Consider the following 13,773-nt stretch of genomic DNA (forward strand, 5'->3'; position numbering starts at 1 on the left):
ATATTTCTCAAATCATTTTTTTTTCTATTAGTCTTAGTTTATTATTTATCCTTTTTTTATTTACTTTTTCCCTCAAGGCCTGACTCAGTAAGCGCCTTGGGTTACGCTACTGGTCAGGCATCTGCTTAGCAGATGTGATGCAGCGTATACGGGCTTGTCCGAACGAGGTTTCGCCTCCTTGATCGACTGACCCAGAGCCGAGCTGAACCTCTTCAGCTTCCTGTACACTTGTAGGTACACGTTTCGCCTTTCATCCCTTCAGTTTGAATCAGAGTTACACATGAGAGTGAAAGACTAACGTGGAGAGACCAGTGAGAAGGAACAGAGAGAGAGACAGAGACAGAAAGACACAGACACAGACAGAGAGACAGACCGATAAAGACATAGAGAGAGAACTCAAAACGTTTTGACTCACAGAGAGGAGCTTAAAACTGAAATCCTTATGACTGAGAGAGAGACAGACAGACAGAGAGAGACAGAAACAGACAGACATACATATATTCCTATATATCTATCTATCCATCTATCTATATAAGGTCAGTGGCTAAGTGGTTTAATAAAGTGACAGGAAACCAAAACTAAACGGAAGCACAAATATACACAGGTGGGGAATCTGGTTCGAGTCATCTGATCTTATTTGATGGCACGGAGGAGATACCTGTTGCTTTTTTCTTCTTTTTTTCTTTTTTTTTTATACTCATTCATTTATTTATTCAATCAGATTCTTTTTAATCATCAGGTAAGCAGACTATATATCTCTTTCTGTCTTTCTCTCTTTCTCCTTGTCCTGCAGTTTTGAGTTGTGAGCTTTCTCTCTCTCTCCCTCTCCATCTCTCCCTCATTCTCTCTGCGATCTGTCGCCTCTTCCCCTTTTCTGAGGCCCCTTAGGCGACTTGAGCCCTACTACCTTCCTTCCCCCGACTCTTACCTCCCTCCCACCCCCCTCCCAGCCTCCTCCAACCTCCACCCTCCCACCCACCCCCCACCCGCCACCCCCATCCTCGCTGTTCACACCGCAGAGTCATTCAAAAAGAAAGGACAAGTGCGAACAAGTGCCTCCGCCATGTAAACACGCGACCCACCCTCACTCTCTCTCTCCCTCTCTCTCTCTCTCTCTTTCAACAGGCGAATTTTTCTCTCCACCACTCATCTCCCGTCCCCCAGATCCATCACGAAAACCGCGCCCACTTTTAGGGCGCCAAAGGCCTGAGTCTAAATCCTTATTGGCTGAATCTGTCTCCGCCTCTCGCTTGACGGAGAACTTAAGCCCCGCCCTCTTCCTTTTCGCGGTGCGGTGACATTGACAAGATAGCGGACAGGAGAGCGAGCCAGGCCGCCCAGTGAAACGACCCTGGCGTGCGCGCGTGCGAAGTGGCCAGAAGTTGATGTTCCTCCCCGTGGAAAGCGTGAAGCAATTTGTACGCTGTAGATTAGAGCTGAACACACACACACACACACACTCTCTCTCTCTCTGCTGCTGCTGCTACAGGAGTTGTCTTCGTCATTCAGTCTACGTCCTTCAGAAGTTGTTACAGTGGTGGTAGGCTTGTTGTTTGAACGAGAAGATAACTGACGACGGCACGAAGATAGCGTCGCTCGCAGTGATGTGGTTGGTTTCTCAACTGACGCTAAAAAGAAACGATCATCTTCGGTTCAGAGCTGGTGAGACTTGATCTGTGTACTTTTGGCCTGGTACACAGTTTTGACTTCGTCACCCATGTTACTTATTACTTACCAATGGTAAATTCCTACCGTTTTTTTGGATGAAGACTGCTGTCAGTTTCCGGGCTTGGCTGTGCGAGAGTGACCACTCAGTGGTAAGTGAATGTATCGTATTAGGCTACAGTCATCGCAGTTGTCAGTGTTCTGTTAGGTTGTGTTGTTGTTTTGTTTTTGTTTTTTTTGGGGGGGGACTACAGATTTCCCTCAGTGTGTGAAAATCAGACGCCCGCACCTCCCACCCCAACCCCCATCCACCAGCCTCCTCCATCCTTTCTCCCCCCCCCCCCCCCCCCCAAACCCCCAATGAAGAGTGCGTCGCCACAACTTTTCCTTTATTTATTCCTCTTTTTTTTCTTTTTTTTTTTTCTTTTTCCCCCTGAATTTCCGTGTGTTTATTTGAGGTATGTGTGTGTTTAGCTAGTCGGGTGTCTCACCATTGTCAGTGTAGCATGTGCATATGAGAGCTTATCGTACCTTTGCCAAGGACTTGGTATCGATTATTTGACAACGGACGGATGATCGAATTGTCTGTCCGAGTCGGTGACTCAGTGCGTTATTGATCAGATGGCGTGAGACAGAGCGAGGGAGGAAAGCAGAGTGACCTTCATATGACGTTGGTGCTTCTGTGTGTGTGTGTGTGTGTGTGTTGTGTGTGTGTGTGTGTGTGTGTGTGTGTAATCAGAACTAATTTAATTGTCGTAAAACCCATCAGAAGAATTATGGACACTGTGTGTGTGTGTGTGTGGAAATGTGTGTGTGTATGTGTGTGTGTGTGTGGAAATTGTGTGTGTGTGTGTGTAATTCTTTGTGTGATGTAATGTGTGATGTAATTCTCTTTGTGTGTGTGTGTTGTTGTTGTTTTTTAAACATACGTTATTCACAGAAACATCAAAGCAGCTGTATAACAGAAAGCAAAGCATAATAAGTTCTGTGTGTGTGTGTGTGTGTGTGTGACTGTGTGTGAGAGAGAATCTATCTCCCCCCCCTCCCCCACGTCTCTCTCTCTCTCTTTCACTCTTCCTTTTTCTTCATCTGTCTTTCTATCTCTTTCTCATTCCCAAGAGTTTCGTCCAGTTCAATAAATACCCAATGTATGTGGTGGGCGTTTTTTCTTTTCTCGGTTAATGGAAAAGGTACCCACTAGGCGCTCCCCTCCCTCCACAAATTGTTCAGAATCAGTATCAGTATCACTAGCTCAAGGAGGCGTCACTGCGTTCGGACAAATCCATATACGCTACACCACATCTGCCAAGCAGATGCCTGACCAGCAGCGTAACCCAACGCGCTTAGTCAGACCTTGAGAAAAAAAAAAAAAAAAAAAAAAAAAAAAAAAAAAACCCGAGCAAAGAGATGGTGTGTTTCCATATTTCATCCCATTTTCATGAAGCCTGTAGACGACACCATTACTACCACTGTGTGAAACCACGGAAGTGAAATCATGTTCTTTCTCCTTGAAAACGACAACACATTGTTTGTGGGGGAAAATCCTCTTTGTTTGTTTCGTGTTTTTTTTTATTATTGTTTGTTTTGTTGTAATCACAGAAATATAGATAGAATGATATACTTATTTATAGATAGATAAATAGATAGATAGATAGATAGGCTGACAGATAGGCGGATAGATAGATAGATAGGCTGACAGATAGGCGGATAGATAGATAGATAGACAGGCTGATAGATAGATGGATGGATAGATAGATAAATGAGTTTGACGACTTACGAACCATAATTCAACTATCTGGAGTCTACCTATGTCTCCCTCTGTCTCTCTTTAACTACTTGTGCATCGCTAGATCTACTTACATGTATATATACATTTTCGAAGCTGTGCTGCATTCCGTTCGTGCATAGGACTGTCTACATGTGTTTTTGTTGCGCCATGTGCTTTTGTGGTGCGTTGTGTTATGTGTGTGTGTGTGTGTGTGTGTGTGTGTGATATGTGTGCAGTTTATTTTATGTCCATGTTCTGTCTACTTTAGCCGTTGGTTTTATTATTTTGTGGTCCATTGCTTCAGAAGACTGAAATGTTAATACGATGATGATGATGACAAAGAAGATTATGACGATGATTAATATTAGCATTGTTATCAGTAGTAGTAGTAGTGTTATGACTTGTAGTAGTAATCATCTCCATGTTTGTCATCACCGTCAGCTAGCTACTAGTTGTAGCAACAGCAGTAGTAATATTGACAACAGCTGGGGGAAAAAAATCCAGTGATCATTTTTCGTACATTTTGTTGTATAACTCAAATTCTTCTTTCTTCTCCATTCATTTTTATTCTTATTTCATTTATTTATTCGTTTACTTTTATTTTATTATTTTTCATTTCGTTTTTTATTTTTATTTTTATTTATTTGGGTGTTTTTTTTGTTTTGTTTTTTTTTTGTTTTGTTTTTTTTGTTTTGTTTTTTGCGGAGAAAGAATACTTTTCGTTTGGTGTTTATCAGAGTGACGTATTGACATGAGGACGTTAAAGTGATAGCAGTTTGAACGGTTTTAAAATCGGGAGCCAGACCCCATGCCGTGCTCCTAGGTGTCATGTGTTGAGGTGCTTCACTGGATAATCTGGAGCTGAAGGGTGGTAGTGGAAGACACTTCACTTCTGCAGATAGTGAGCTTGTCAGTTTGAATCACCGGCCTATGAGGGTTCTTGTAACTACCCCTACTCCAACCCACCCCAACCCAATCCAACCACCCACCCACCCCCACAAAAAATATAGTGCATTGAGTAGCATGCTCTGTGGTAATTCTTTGGTCATAGTTCACGTGCACGATTGAATAAGCAGACTTCTTTCGGATACATAATTATTATTTATTTATGTAAGCTTATCTCTCTCTCTATAGATATATATATATATATTTTTTTTTTCAAGGCCTGACTAAGCGCGTTGGGTTACGCTGCTGGTCAGGCATCTGCTTGGCATGTGGTGTAGCGTATATGGATTTGTCCGAACGCAGTGACGCCCCCTTGAGCTACTGAAACTGAAACAGAAAACTTTCGGATACCCTATATGATAGTACCTATGCATGTATGTTTATAGGATCTTTGTTTCTTTGTTGTTATCGCCATTGTTTGGTTTTTAAACAGCTCCTCTGTAGAAATCATTAGCATTGGGGGTGGGGGCGGGGGTGTTTGTTTGTTTGCTTTTTAATAGTTCATCTGTAAAAACCAGTATTGCCTAAATTATTATTTGTATTTTAAAAAAAATATAAGAATGAAAATCATTGCTGTATCGGTAACGGCTTAATCGGCTTCCTGGCGATTGATCATGAATTTGTATATTTTATCGAATTAGCAGGTACAGTTATGTAACACTTATCTGGGATGTTTTGCCGGATATAGCCCGTGCATTAACTCACTCAGTACGGCCGGTCCTCTCTTCTCCTCTACACAGACCCCTCGGATGTCCAGTGGGTGTCTCAATGATCCAAACTTTAGCTTCCGTCGTCAGAATTGTGGTATTCTTTGTCAACATTCACGTCTTCAGTATAAGAGCCTTCCGCTTGTAATATTTTGATGATGGTAACTGGGGTGAAACGCTGTTAACGTCGTCTCCTCCGCCGTTCGTATGGAAAGAGTTAACTGAACGATAAACAGTTTACGATTGACACAAGGGTATAATATGGGTGTACTTTGTTAGATAATACACAGCGCAATGTGTTATAATAGTATCGGTATATTTCTGTACACAAAGCTACAGTATACAGCAACTGTACAGGCAGGTAGGCCTAACTTTTGCAGTTTCGTGCGTGCACTTGACAGCACTGGATTTGAGTTACAACTGATATCATAACGTAAATTTTCTCTTGAAAACTCTAGTATTTGAACAATACTTGAAACAGATCATTAAAGTCTTTGGGTTTAGTTAGAAATGATTCGTGCAACTGCCAAATGTATCACATGAAATAATATATATATACACGAGGGTCATTCAATAAATAAGGTGAATTTTTCGGTATAAGGACTTCTAATACAGATAGAAGCTTACTTCTTTTTTTTTCAACGTAGTCTCCCAGCACTGTCACACACTTTTCCCATCTGTGCACAAGCTTCCGTATTCCCTCAGCGTAAAAATCTTTGGACTGATGTCTCAGCCAGTCGCTCACAACACTTTTGACTTCATCGTCACTTTCAACACTGCTCCGTCCTTCTTTAAACAATTTAGCCCACTTGTAGACATTTTTTCGGCTGAAACATGTGGCACCATACACAGTTGACATTCTCCTATGAATTTCAACTGGTCTGCACCCTTCAGCAACCAAAAACTTGATAACTGACCGCTGTTCAATCCTGGAGCATGCTTCTTGGTCGGCCATCTTTGTTAATCGCCAAAACTCTCAAAGTTTTTTTTAATCTGCAAAACAAATTAAATCCATGTGAAAAAGAAGTAAAAAAAAAAAAAGAAAGAAAGAAACAAAAAAGTAAGCTTCTATCTGTATTAGAAGTCTTTATACCGAAAAATTCACCTTATTTATTGAATGACCCTCGTGTATATTGACAAATGAAATGAAGCAGAAACAAGACCGAAGACTGTTTTTGTGTGTTTTTTTTGTGGGTTTTTGTTCTCTCGTTGTTGTTGTTTTTTGTATGTGTGTGTGTGTTCTTTGTGTGTTTATTTGTTTTTGTTCAGTACAAGACAAGACAAGACGAGATCATACGCAGCTTCCCGCGGGCATTCATTTTGACACAAGTGCCCAAAACACGCATAGTTCCGTGGATGTCGATGGATGTAGTCACCTTGATTTGAGATGCGTGTGTCTAGAGTTCGAATCCGCTGATTACTGTGAAGAAATATAGATATCTTTTTCTTTCTTCCTTCTTTTCTTTCTTCTTTTATAATCAGTTTAACTCACTCAGTACGGCCAGTCCTCTCTTCTCCTCTACACAGACCCCTCGGAATTCCAGTGGGTGTCTGAATGACCCAACCTTTAGCTTCCGTCGTCAGAACTGTGGTATTCTTTGTCAACATTCACCTCTTCAGTATAAGAGCCTTCTGCTCGCAATATTTTGATGATGGTAATATTTTGATGTTGGGATTTTGATGATGGTAATCGGCTGTTAACGTCGTCTCTTTCGCCGTTCGTATGGAGAGAGTTAAATGAAATTAGTGCTAAACTGATTACAAGGCTGAACGGTTTCTTTGTTATGTTATATATATATATATATATATATATATATATATATATATATATGTGTGTGTGTGTGTGTGTGTGTGTGTGTGTGTGTGTGTGTGTGTGTGTGTGTGTGTGTGTGTTTTATAGCCATTCGAAAGTCAGATTTTTATGTTGTATGGATTTGTTCGTATCTCTAATATGTATTTATCAATTAATTAGTTTATATATTTATTCATGTATCTATTTATTCATTTATCTATTCATCTGTTTATTCGTTATTTATTTATTTGGTGTTATACATTTTAATTTATCTATTTATTTGATTATTTATTTATTTATTTATTTCTACAGTCAAAATGGCTTCTTACTGTTCATAAAAAAGTTTATTATCAGTTTAAAGATTTTTCAAGAGTTTTAATGTTTGTCTCGTAATTAACAGTATGTTTTTTCTTTCTTTCTTTCTTTCTTTCTTTCTTTCTTTCTTTCTTTTCCTTTGGTTGTGAATATATCTGTATCTTTTGAACGTGCATATTTTGGTCCCCTTTGTCAGTCTTTTCGTCAAAACCATTCTTCATCCTCTGATCATCATCTTCTTCTCTTTGCTCTTTTCATTTTCAGTCTTCGTTTTCGCATTCTTCTTCTACTACTGCTACTACTACTACTACTACTACTACTACTACTACTACTACTACTAATAATAATAATAATAATAATAATAATAATGGATACTTATATTGCACACTATCCAGAAATCTGCTCTAGGTGCTTTACAAAAACGCTTTGTTAACATAAAACATTACATCTATGTTACATACACACACCAAAATATGACTACACACACACACTACTACTACTACTACTACTACTACTACTACTACTACTACTTTTTATTCTTCTTTTTCTTCTTCTACTACTACTACTACTACTTCTTCTTCTTCTTCTTCTCTTCCTTCAACTCCGTCTTCTGTATCGCTTTCTGTCTTACATCGGTGGTTGGTTGTTGAAGGTCAATCGATCCATTGATTGGATTGGTGGTCGTTGGGTCGTCAGGTGGTTTTCACCAAACAACAACAGCACTAACCATGTATTATTCACAGCCACGGGTCCACGATAACAATTAAGTCACGACTGTGCCTGCTTTTCAGGGCCGGTAAGCAGAAGAGGAAGCGGAAGAGGTGTTACGCCCCCTGGCAGCCGAAACAAGAAAGGTGTACAAGTTCTGACAGCCTCACAGCGGCCAGTAACACCAACTCCAACAAGATCAACTGAATGAAGCAAGTCGGCACCGGAGTCACAGACGCCACGTAAAGCACGTGCGCCGGAGACTTGACTTGCCCTTCCTCATTTCTGCGCGTCACGGTTCCTCCCTCTCAAGTGTTCACGTGTCTGTCTGTGAACTTTGTGAACAAAGACTGGCCGTGGATTTCTCCGCGCGTGGCTTGACTCATGAACAGGGTGACCTAAACATTCATCAACAATTTGTAAGAAATTGGAAAAGGGATATTTTTTTTTTAAAAAGAAACAGGACTATTAAAAGTAAAATATATATTGTTGAAAATAGCAGTAAAGGGAATAAGTAGGACAAGGAAACGGCGAACGGTTGTACATGATTTGAATGAATCGTTTCGTGACCGAGTACAGAAGCGACAAGTCGTCATAATTATGAAGCAACAATAGTGGTTGACAACAGCACTCCAAGACCAGCGATACTTTTTGTCATCGCTTGAGAGTGTCAGGACTCACCACACTCCAGACTTGAACACCCTCATGTAGTGGTCATAACATGACCATGCTATCCACCCCGGCGTAAAACGAGACCCCCCCAAACGGAGCAGACCCACGCACGTGAGCAGCACGTGCAGCACAAGAGACCCAGCAGCACAGGCTGAGCGGCCCAGTTATGCTGGGGACAAGAGCAGACAACCCCGGGGACGTGGGCATGGCGGAGACGGCGTTTATCTCCCCTTCCTCCTCCCCCGGCCAGCCCGTCGGCGTGGTCCTCCCCTTCCCCTCCCTCGCCCCCCACCCCTCCCCACCCCCCACCCCTTCAGGGTCCCCTCAGGGGCAGGACAGTCCCTCCTCCACCTCGTCCTCCTCCTCTTCAACCTCTTTTCCCCCTGTTTCTTCTCCTTGTTTGAAGCGTCTGCCGGACGCCCACAAACTCTCCCTGCACTCCCAGTTCCCCCCAAACACAGCCAGCACAGCCTCTGACAGCGAATGCGAGCGGTGCTACCGTGGCTTCAGCCAATCACAGGACTCCGTGCAGAACGCGACGCAAAGAGACAGCGTCCTTGACGACAGCAGAGACGACGATGACGTCATGAGCGACGAGGAGGAGGAGGAAGAGGTTATCGACGTCATCGGTGACGCGGACATGACGCAGTCAGAGGCGGTGACGTCATCAGGAGGGCACGGGGACAGCAAGAACAGAGACTGGGACCGTGAGGTCAGCGACAGTGGAGTTGAGGAAGTCAGCGGCAAGGTTGGGAAGGAGGAGGTGGTTGGTGAAGGTGTGAGGAAGGACGATGACGATGACTGTGATGATGATGATGATAATGTCGATGTGGGCGACGAGAAGCACGACGAGGTGGTGGTGGTGAAGGCGGCAGCAGGGTCTCCTCCTCCTCCTCCTCCTTCTAGTCCTCCTAATCCTCTTCCTCCGCCCCCAGTGTCCAGAACCAACTTCAGCATTGCTGCCATCCTCAAGCCCGACTTTGGCCCCGCGGCCAGAAAGCTGAGTCTCGACTCCCCTACCCTCACCCCTACCCACCCCCCGACCCTCACCCACACCCAGGCCCCCGCCCACACTCCGACTCCCACCGCCAAACCACCGCCCCCCTCCTCCTCCTCCACCTCCTCCTCTCCCTCCACCTCCCCCCAGCTGCCCTCCCCCGCCCCACCTCTCCCCCTGCCCCTGCCCCTCCCCCACGCCCACCCCGTTCTGAAGCCCTTCTTCAGCCTCCACGCCCAGTACTTTCATCAGCTGCACCGTCACCACCCCCACCCTCACCCTCACCCTCACTCCCACCGCCTTCAGCAACAACAACAACAAGAGAAACACCAACAGCGACACAACCCCACGCCCAGCCCATGTCCGCAAGCTCACCACCACCACCACCACCACCCTAACCCTCACCATCGCCACCACCACCACCACCACCACCACCAGCAGTTCCACCACGCCAGACTCTCGCCCACGACCCTCCCCCACCATCCCACCTTCTCCCCCCTAGCCCCCTCTTCCGCTTCCTCCTCCTCCTCCTCCTCCTCCGCCGCCTCCTCCTCCTCCTCGCCCCACTCCCCTGTGGATCTCAGCACGCGCGGTCGCAGTGAGGTCATCCCGCCGCCGACCCCGTCTTCGTCCTTGACCTTGGGACACGCCCACCACAGACCCCGCGTGGAGGAGCGCCCCGTGCCCCCACGTGACGTCACAGCAACATCCGGTTCCGGCTACAAGCGCGCCGGGAATGCTGTCCACGGCGCCACCGGCAGTAGCTACTCGCCGTCACACAGCACCGGGAAAAAAACCGGTTCCCCCTTCTCTTCCTCCTCCGGCGCCGTCAACGCCGGTAGGAAACCGTGTCACAGAAAGGAAGTTGGCGGCAAGGAGGCGAGGGCGGTTCCAGACAGCAACAACAGCATCCACAAGAACAGTAACAGCAACAGCAACAGCAACAGCAGCAGCAGCAACAACAGCAGCAGCACCGGTGGTGGGGTCAAAACCAACGGGCCTCTGACCCCGGACAATAAACACCTGTGGCCCGCGTGGGTTTTCTGCACCCGCTACTCGGATCGTCCGTCTTCAGGTAAGGGTGGTGGTGGTGGTGGTGGTGGAGGGGGAGCACGTGTTTAGTTTAATTCGGGTGGGTGGGTGCTTTTTGTTCTGGGTGGGTGGGGTTACGTGTCGGGTATGTCGGGTGGTTTTGATTTTTGTTTGTTTTGTTTTTTGTTTTTGTTTTGTTGTTGGTATTTTTACGTTGAGTGTGTGTGTGTGTGTGTGTGTGTGTGTGTGTGTGTGTTGATATCGATGATTATAAACAATGGGAATACTTTCCATTAATGATGATGATATTGATGGTTATGACAATGATGATGAAAATAATAATGATGATAATGATAATAATAATGATACAGTTCCCATTGACAATGATGATGATGACAATGATCATGATAATAATATGATGGTGATGATAATGATGATGAACATATCAATAATAATAAAGATAATGATGATAACAACAACAACAATAATAACAATAATAATGATACTAAACATGATGATTATGATGATAACAAAAACAACAACAATGCTACTAGTACTACTAATGATAATAAGAATAATAGAAATGATAATAATAACAATAATAATGATGATGATGATGATAATAATAATAATAATGATAGCATCATTATGATTATCATTATCGTTATTACTACTAGTGTTATTATTATTATTATTATTATCATATCATTAAAAATGATGATGATGATGATAACTATGAGAATGATAAAAGGGGGTTTCTAGAGGAAGCAGCGAATGTTCACTTCTCCACTGTCCACCACTGTAGTTGGGGTACAACCGATAGTGTGCGGGGTGCAGTGTGGTAGTTTAGGTTAAAAAAAAAAAAAAAAAAACGTGCTTGCTGCAGTCTTTCCCCGCGGGTCAGATACCAACACCCACCTCCCTCTCTGTCTCTCTCTCTCTCTCTCTCTCCGATTTTCCTTTTTATCTGTGATATTTAATCATGTCTGTGCCTTTCTCTCTCTGTCTCATTCTCTCTGTTGTCTGTGTCCGTCTGTCTCTGTCGCTGTCTGTCTGTCTGTCTCTATCTGTGTGTGTGTGTGTGTGTGTGTGTGTGTGTGTGTGTGTGTGTGTGTGTGTGTGTGTGTGTGTGTGTTACTGATCAAATTCTTCTTTTTTCAACAGACATGATGGTAATTTCATAAAGTTCGTGGTTGTTTTTGGTTATTTTTGTTCTGCTCCTTAACAAATCTTTTCTTTTTTTTTTTATCCTCTGCCTCCTTTTTCTTCATCTCCTCCTGCTTCTTCTTCTTCTTCTTCTTCTTCTTCTTCTTCTTCTTCTTCTTCTTCTTCTTCTTCTTCTTCTTCTTCTTCTTCTTCTTCTTCTTCTCCTCCTCCTTCTTCTTCTTCTTCTTCTTCTTCTTCTTCTTCTTCTTCTTCTTCTTCTTCTTCTTCACCTTGTTCATGTTTTCTTTATGGCATGTGAAAAGACGCCTTTAGCATATCCTTTCACATTCAATAAATCATTCACGTTTTCCTTCCATCACCCCTTCTCTCGCTCTCTCTCTCTCTCTCTCCCTCCCTCCCTCCCTCCCTCCATCTACATGCCGCACGCAGTTCACTCCCCTCGCCCCCACCCACCACCCGCCCCCCCCCCCCCCCCCCCCCCCCAACACCCCGTCCCTCCGGCTGCACAACGCAACAACATCTACATCACCGATGAATGAAACGGGAGAGAACTTTACCACCCAAAAGCTGTGAGCAACCCCCGCCCCCACACAAACACCCTTGCCGCCCCAACCTCACCCCCTCCCCCCCCCCCCCCCACATACACACACTCTCTCGCCTCCCTCCCTCCCCCCTCCCCCCCCCCCCTCCCCCCCCCAACCCCGTATCCTCCAAAAGCGTGCAAGTGTGCCTTTAAGAGGGCACTTTAATTTTTTCTCTCCCGTTGTGTAAAAAAAAAATCAGTTCTTTCAACCCATCCATTCCCCACCCACCCACACAGCTGTCTCATCCTCCTCCTCCTCCTTCCCCCTTCACCGCCCCCCCTCCCTCCTCCTCCCTCCTCCTCCCCCCCCCCCCACCTCCCCCACCCACCCTGTCTCGCTCGCTCGTCCGTCAAAAGTGTCAGCGGAAAAACACGCATAGGCTTTGCTGAGTGTACAGCCTGCAGCGTTAGGAAGGATCGATGGGAAAGCGTTACATGAACAGATAAACATAAATTGGGGGATTAGAAAAAAAAATTTTAATCTATATATAAAAAGGGGGGGGGGGGGTATGCGGGGGTGTGAGAAAGAGACATCGGTTAAGGAGGAAGAACATGTGTTGGAAGGGGGGCCGGAAGGGGGTGGGGGGTTTGAGGGGTGGTGGGGGGGTGGAAGGGAGGAGGGATGGGAGATTCATACGGAGGTCATGAAGGATGTTCTCGCCGTATTGATGTCCTGACTGCGGAGCTGAAATATATTCGAATTTGTTACTGCACACGCACACACTGCACGCACGCACACACTGCACGCACACACACACACACACACACACACACACACACACACACACACACACACACGCACGCACGCACGCACGCACACACGTACGTTCAGTGGGTTATGAAAATAAGAACATACCCAGCTTGCACACTGATACCCCACCCCGCCCCCCCAAAACGGAGTATGGCTGCCTACATGGCGGAGTAAATGAACAAACCGGTTATACACGTAAAGAGTTTACATGTGTTGTATGGATATATATATGTGCGTGACTGAAACCTGACTGAATGACACAGGAAACGAATGATGAGCGCCCAATGGCAGCTGTCAGTCGGCTCTACTCACGTAGGCAGCGTGTTGTGGAAATGACTCCGTGTTTGTAAAGTCGCTTAGAGCTTGGTACCTGACCGAGGATAGGCGCTGTATAAGTGTCCATGTAGCAATCGTTTTAAGACTAAATAGTGTTTAGTTTCTTATTTCTGTCAATAGATAAATAAATGAAATTAAAAATCGACCTTTCCCCCAGAGTTTTGTTCAAGTAGACTTGTGCACTATCTCCAACCCTATAAATGATAAGAGCACAGGTGTTGGCAATAATCTGCTGTTTGGGGTTCCAGTCTTTATTTATTTATCTATGCATTCATTTATCTCGTTAGCTATATGGAGTGATGGCCTAGAGGTAACGCGTCCGCATAGGAAGCGCC

The 13,773-nt window shown here is 44.7% G+C and overlaps 1 protein-coding gene across 1 annotated transcript in view; it reads left to right on the forward strand.

The window, feature by feature from the left end:
- Positions 1-1,421: 1,421 nt before the first annotated feature.
- LOC143290320 (uncharacterized) overlaps positions 1,422-13,773 on the forward strand; it is a 35,549-nt gene continuing 23,197 nt past the window's right edge. Inside the window, exons 1-3 of the mRNA XM_076599674.1 lie at positions 1,422-1,817; positions 7,984-9,828; positions 9,940-10,644. Of these exons, the coding sequence (XP_076455789.1) occupies positions 8,739-9,828; positions 9,940-10,644 (1,795 nt within the window). The 5' untranslated portion in view covers positions 1,422-1,817; positions 7,984-8,738. The remainder of the gene's footprint in view (positions 1,818-7,983; positions 9,829-9,939; positions 10,645-13,773) is intronic.

The sequence above is a fragment of the Babylonia areolata genome, chromosome 15, assembly GCF_041734735.1.
Source record: "Babylonia areolata isolate BAREFJ2019XMU chromosome 15, ASM4173473v1, whole genome shotgun sequence".
NCBI classification, from domain to species: domain Eukaryota; kingdom Metazoa; phylum Mollusca; class Gastropoda; order Neogastropoda; family Buccinidae; genus Babylonia; species Babylonia areolata.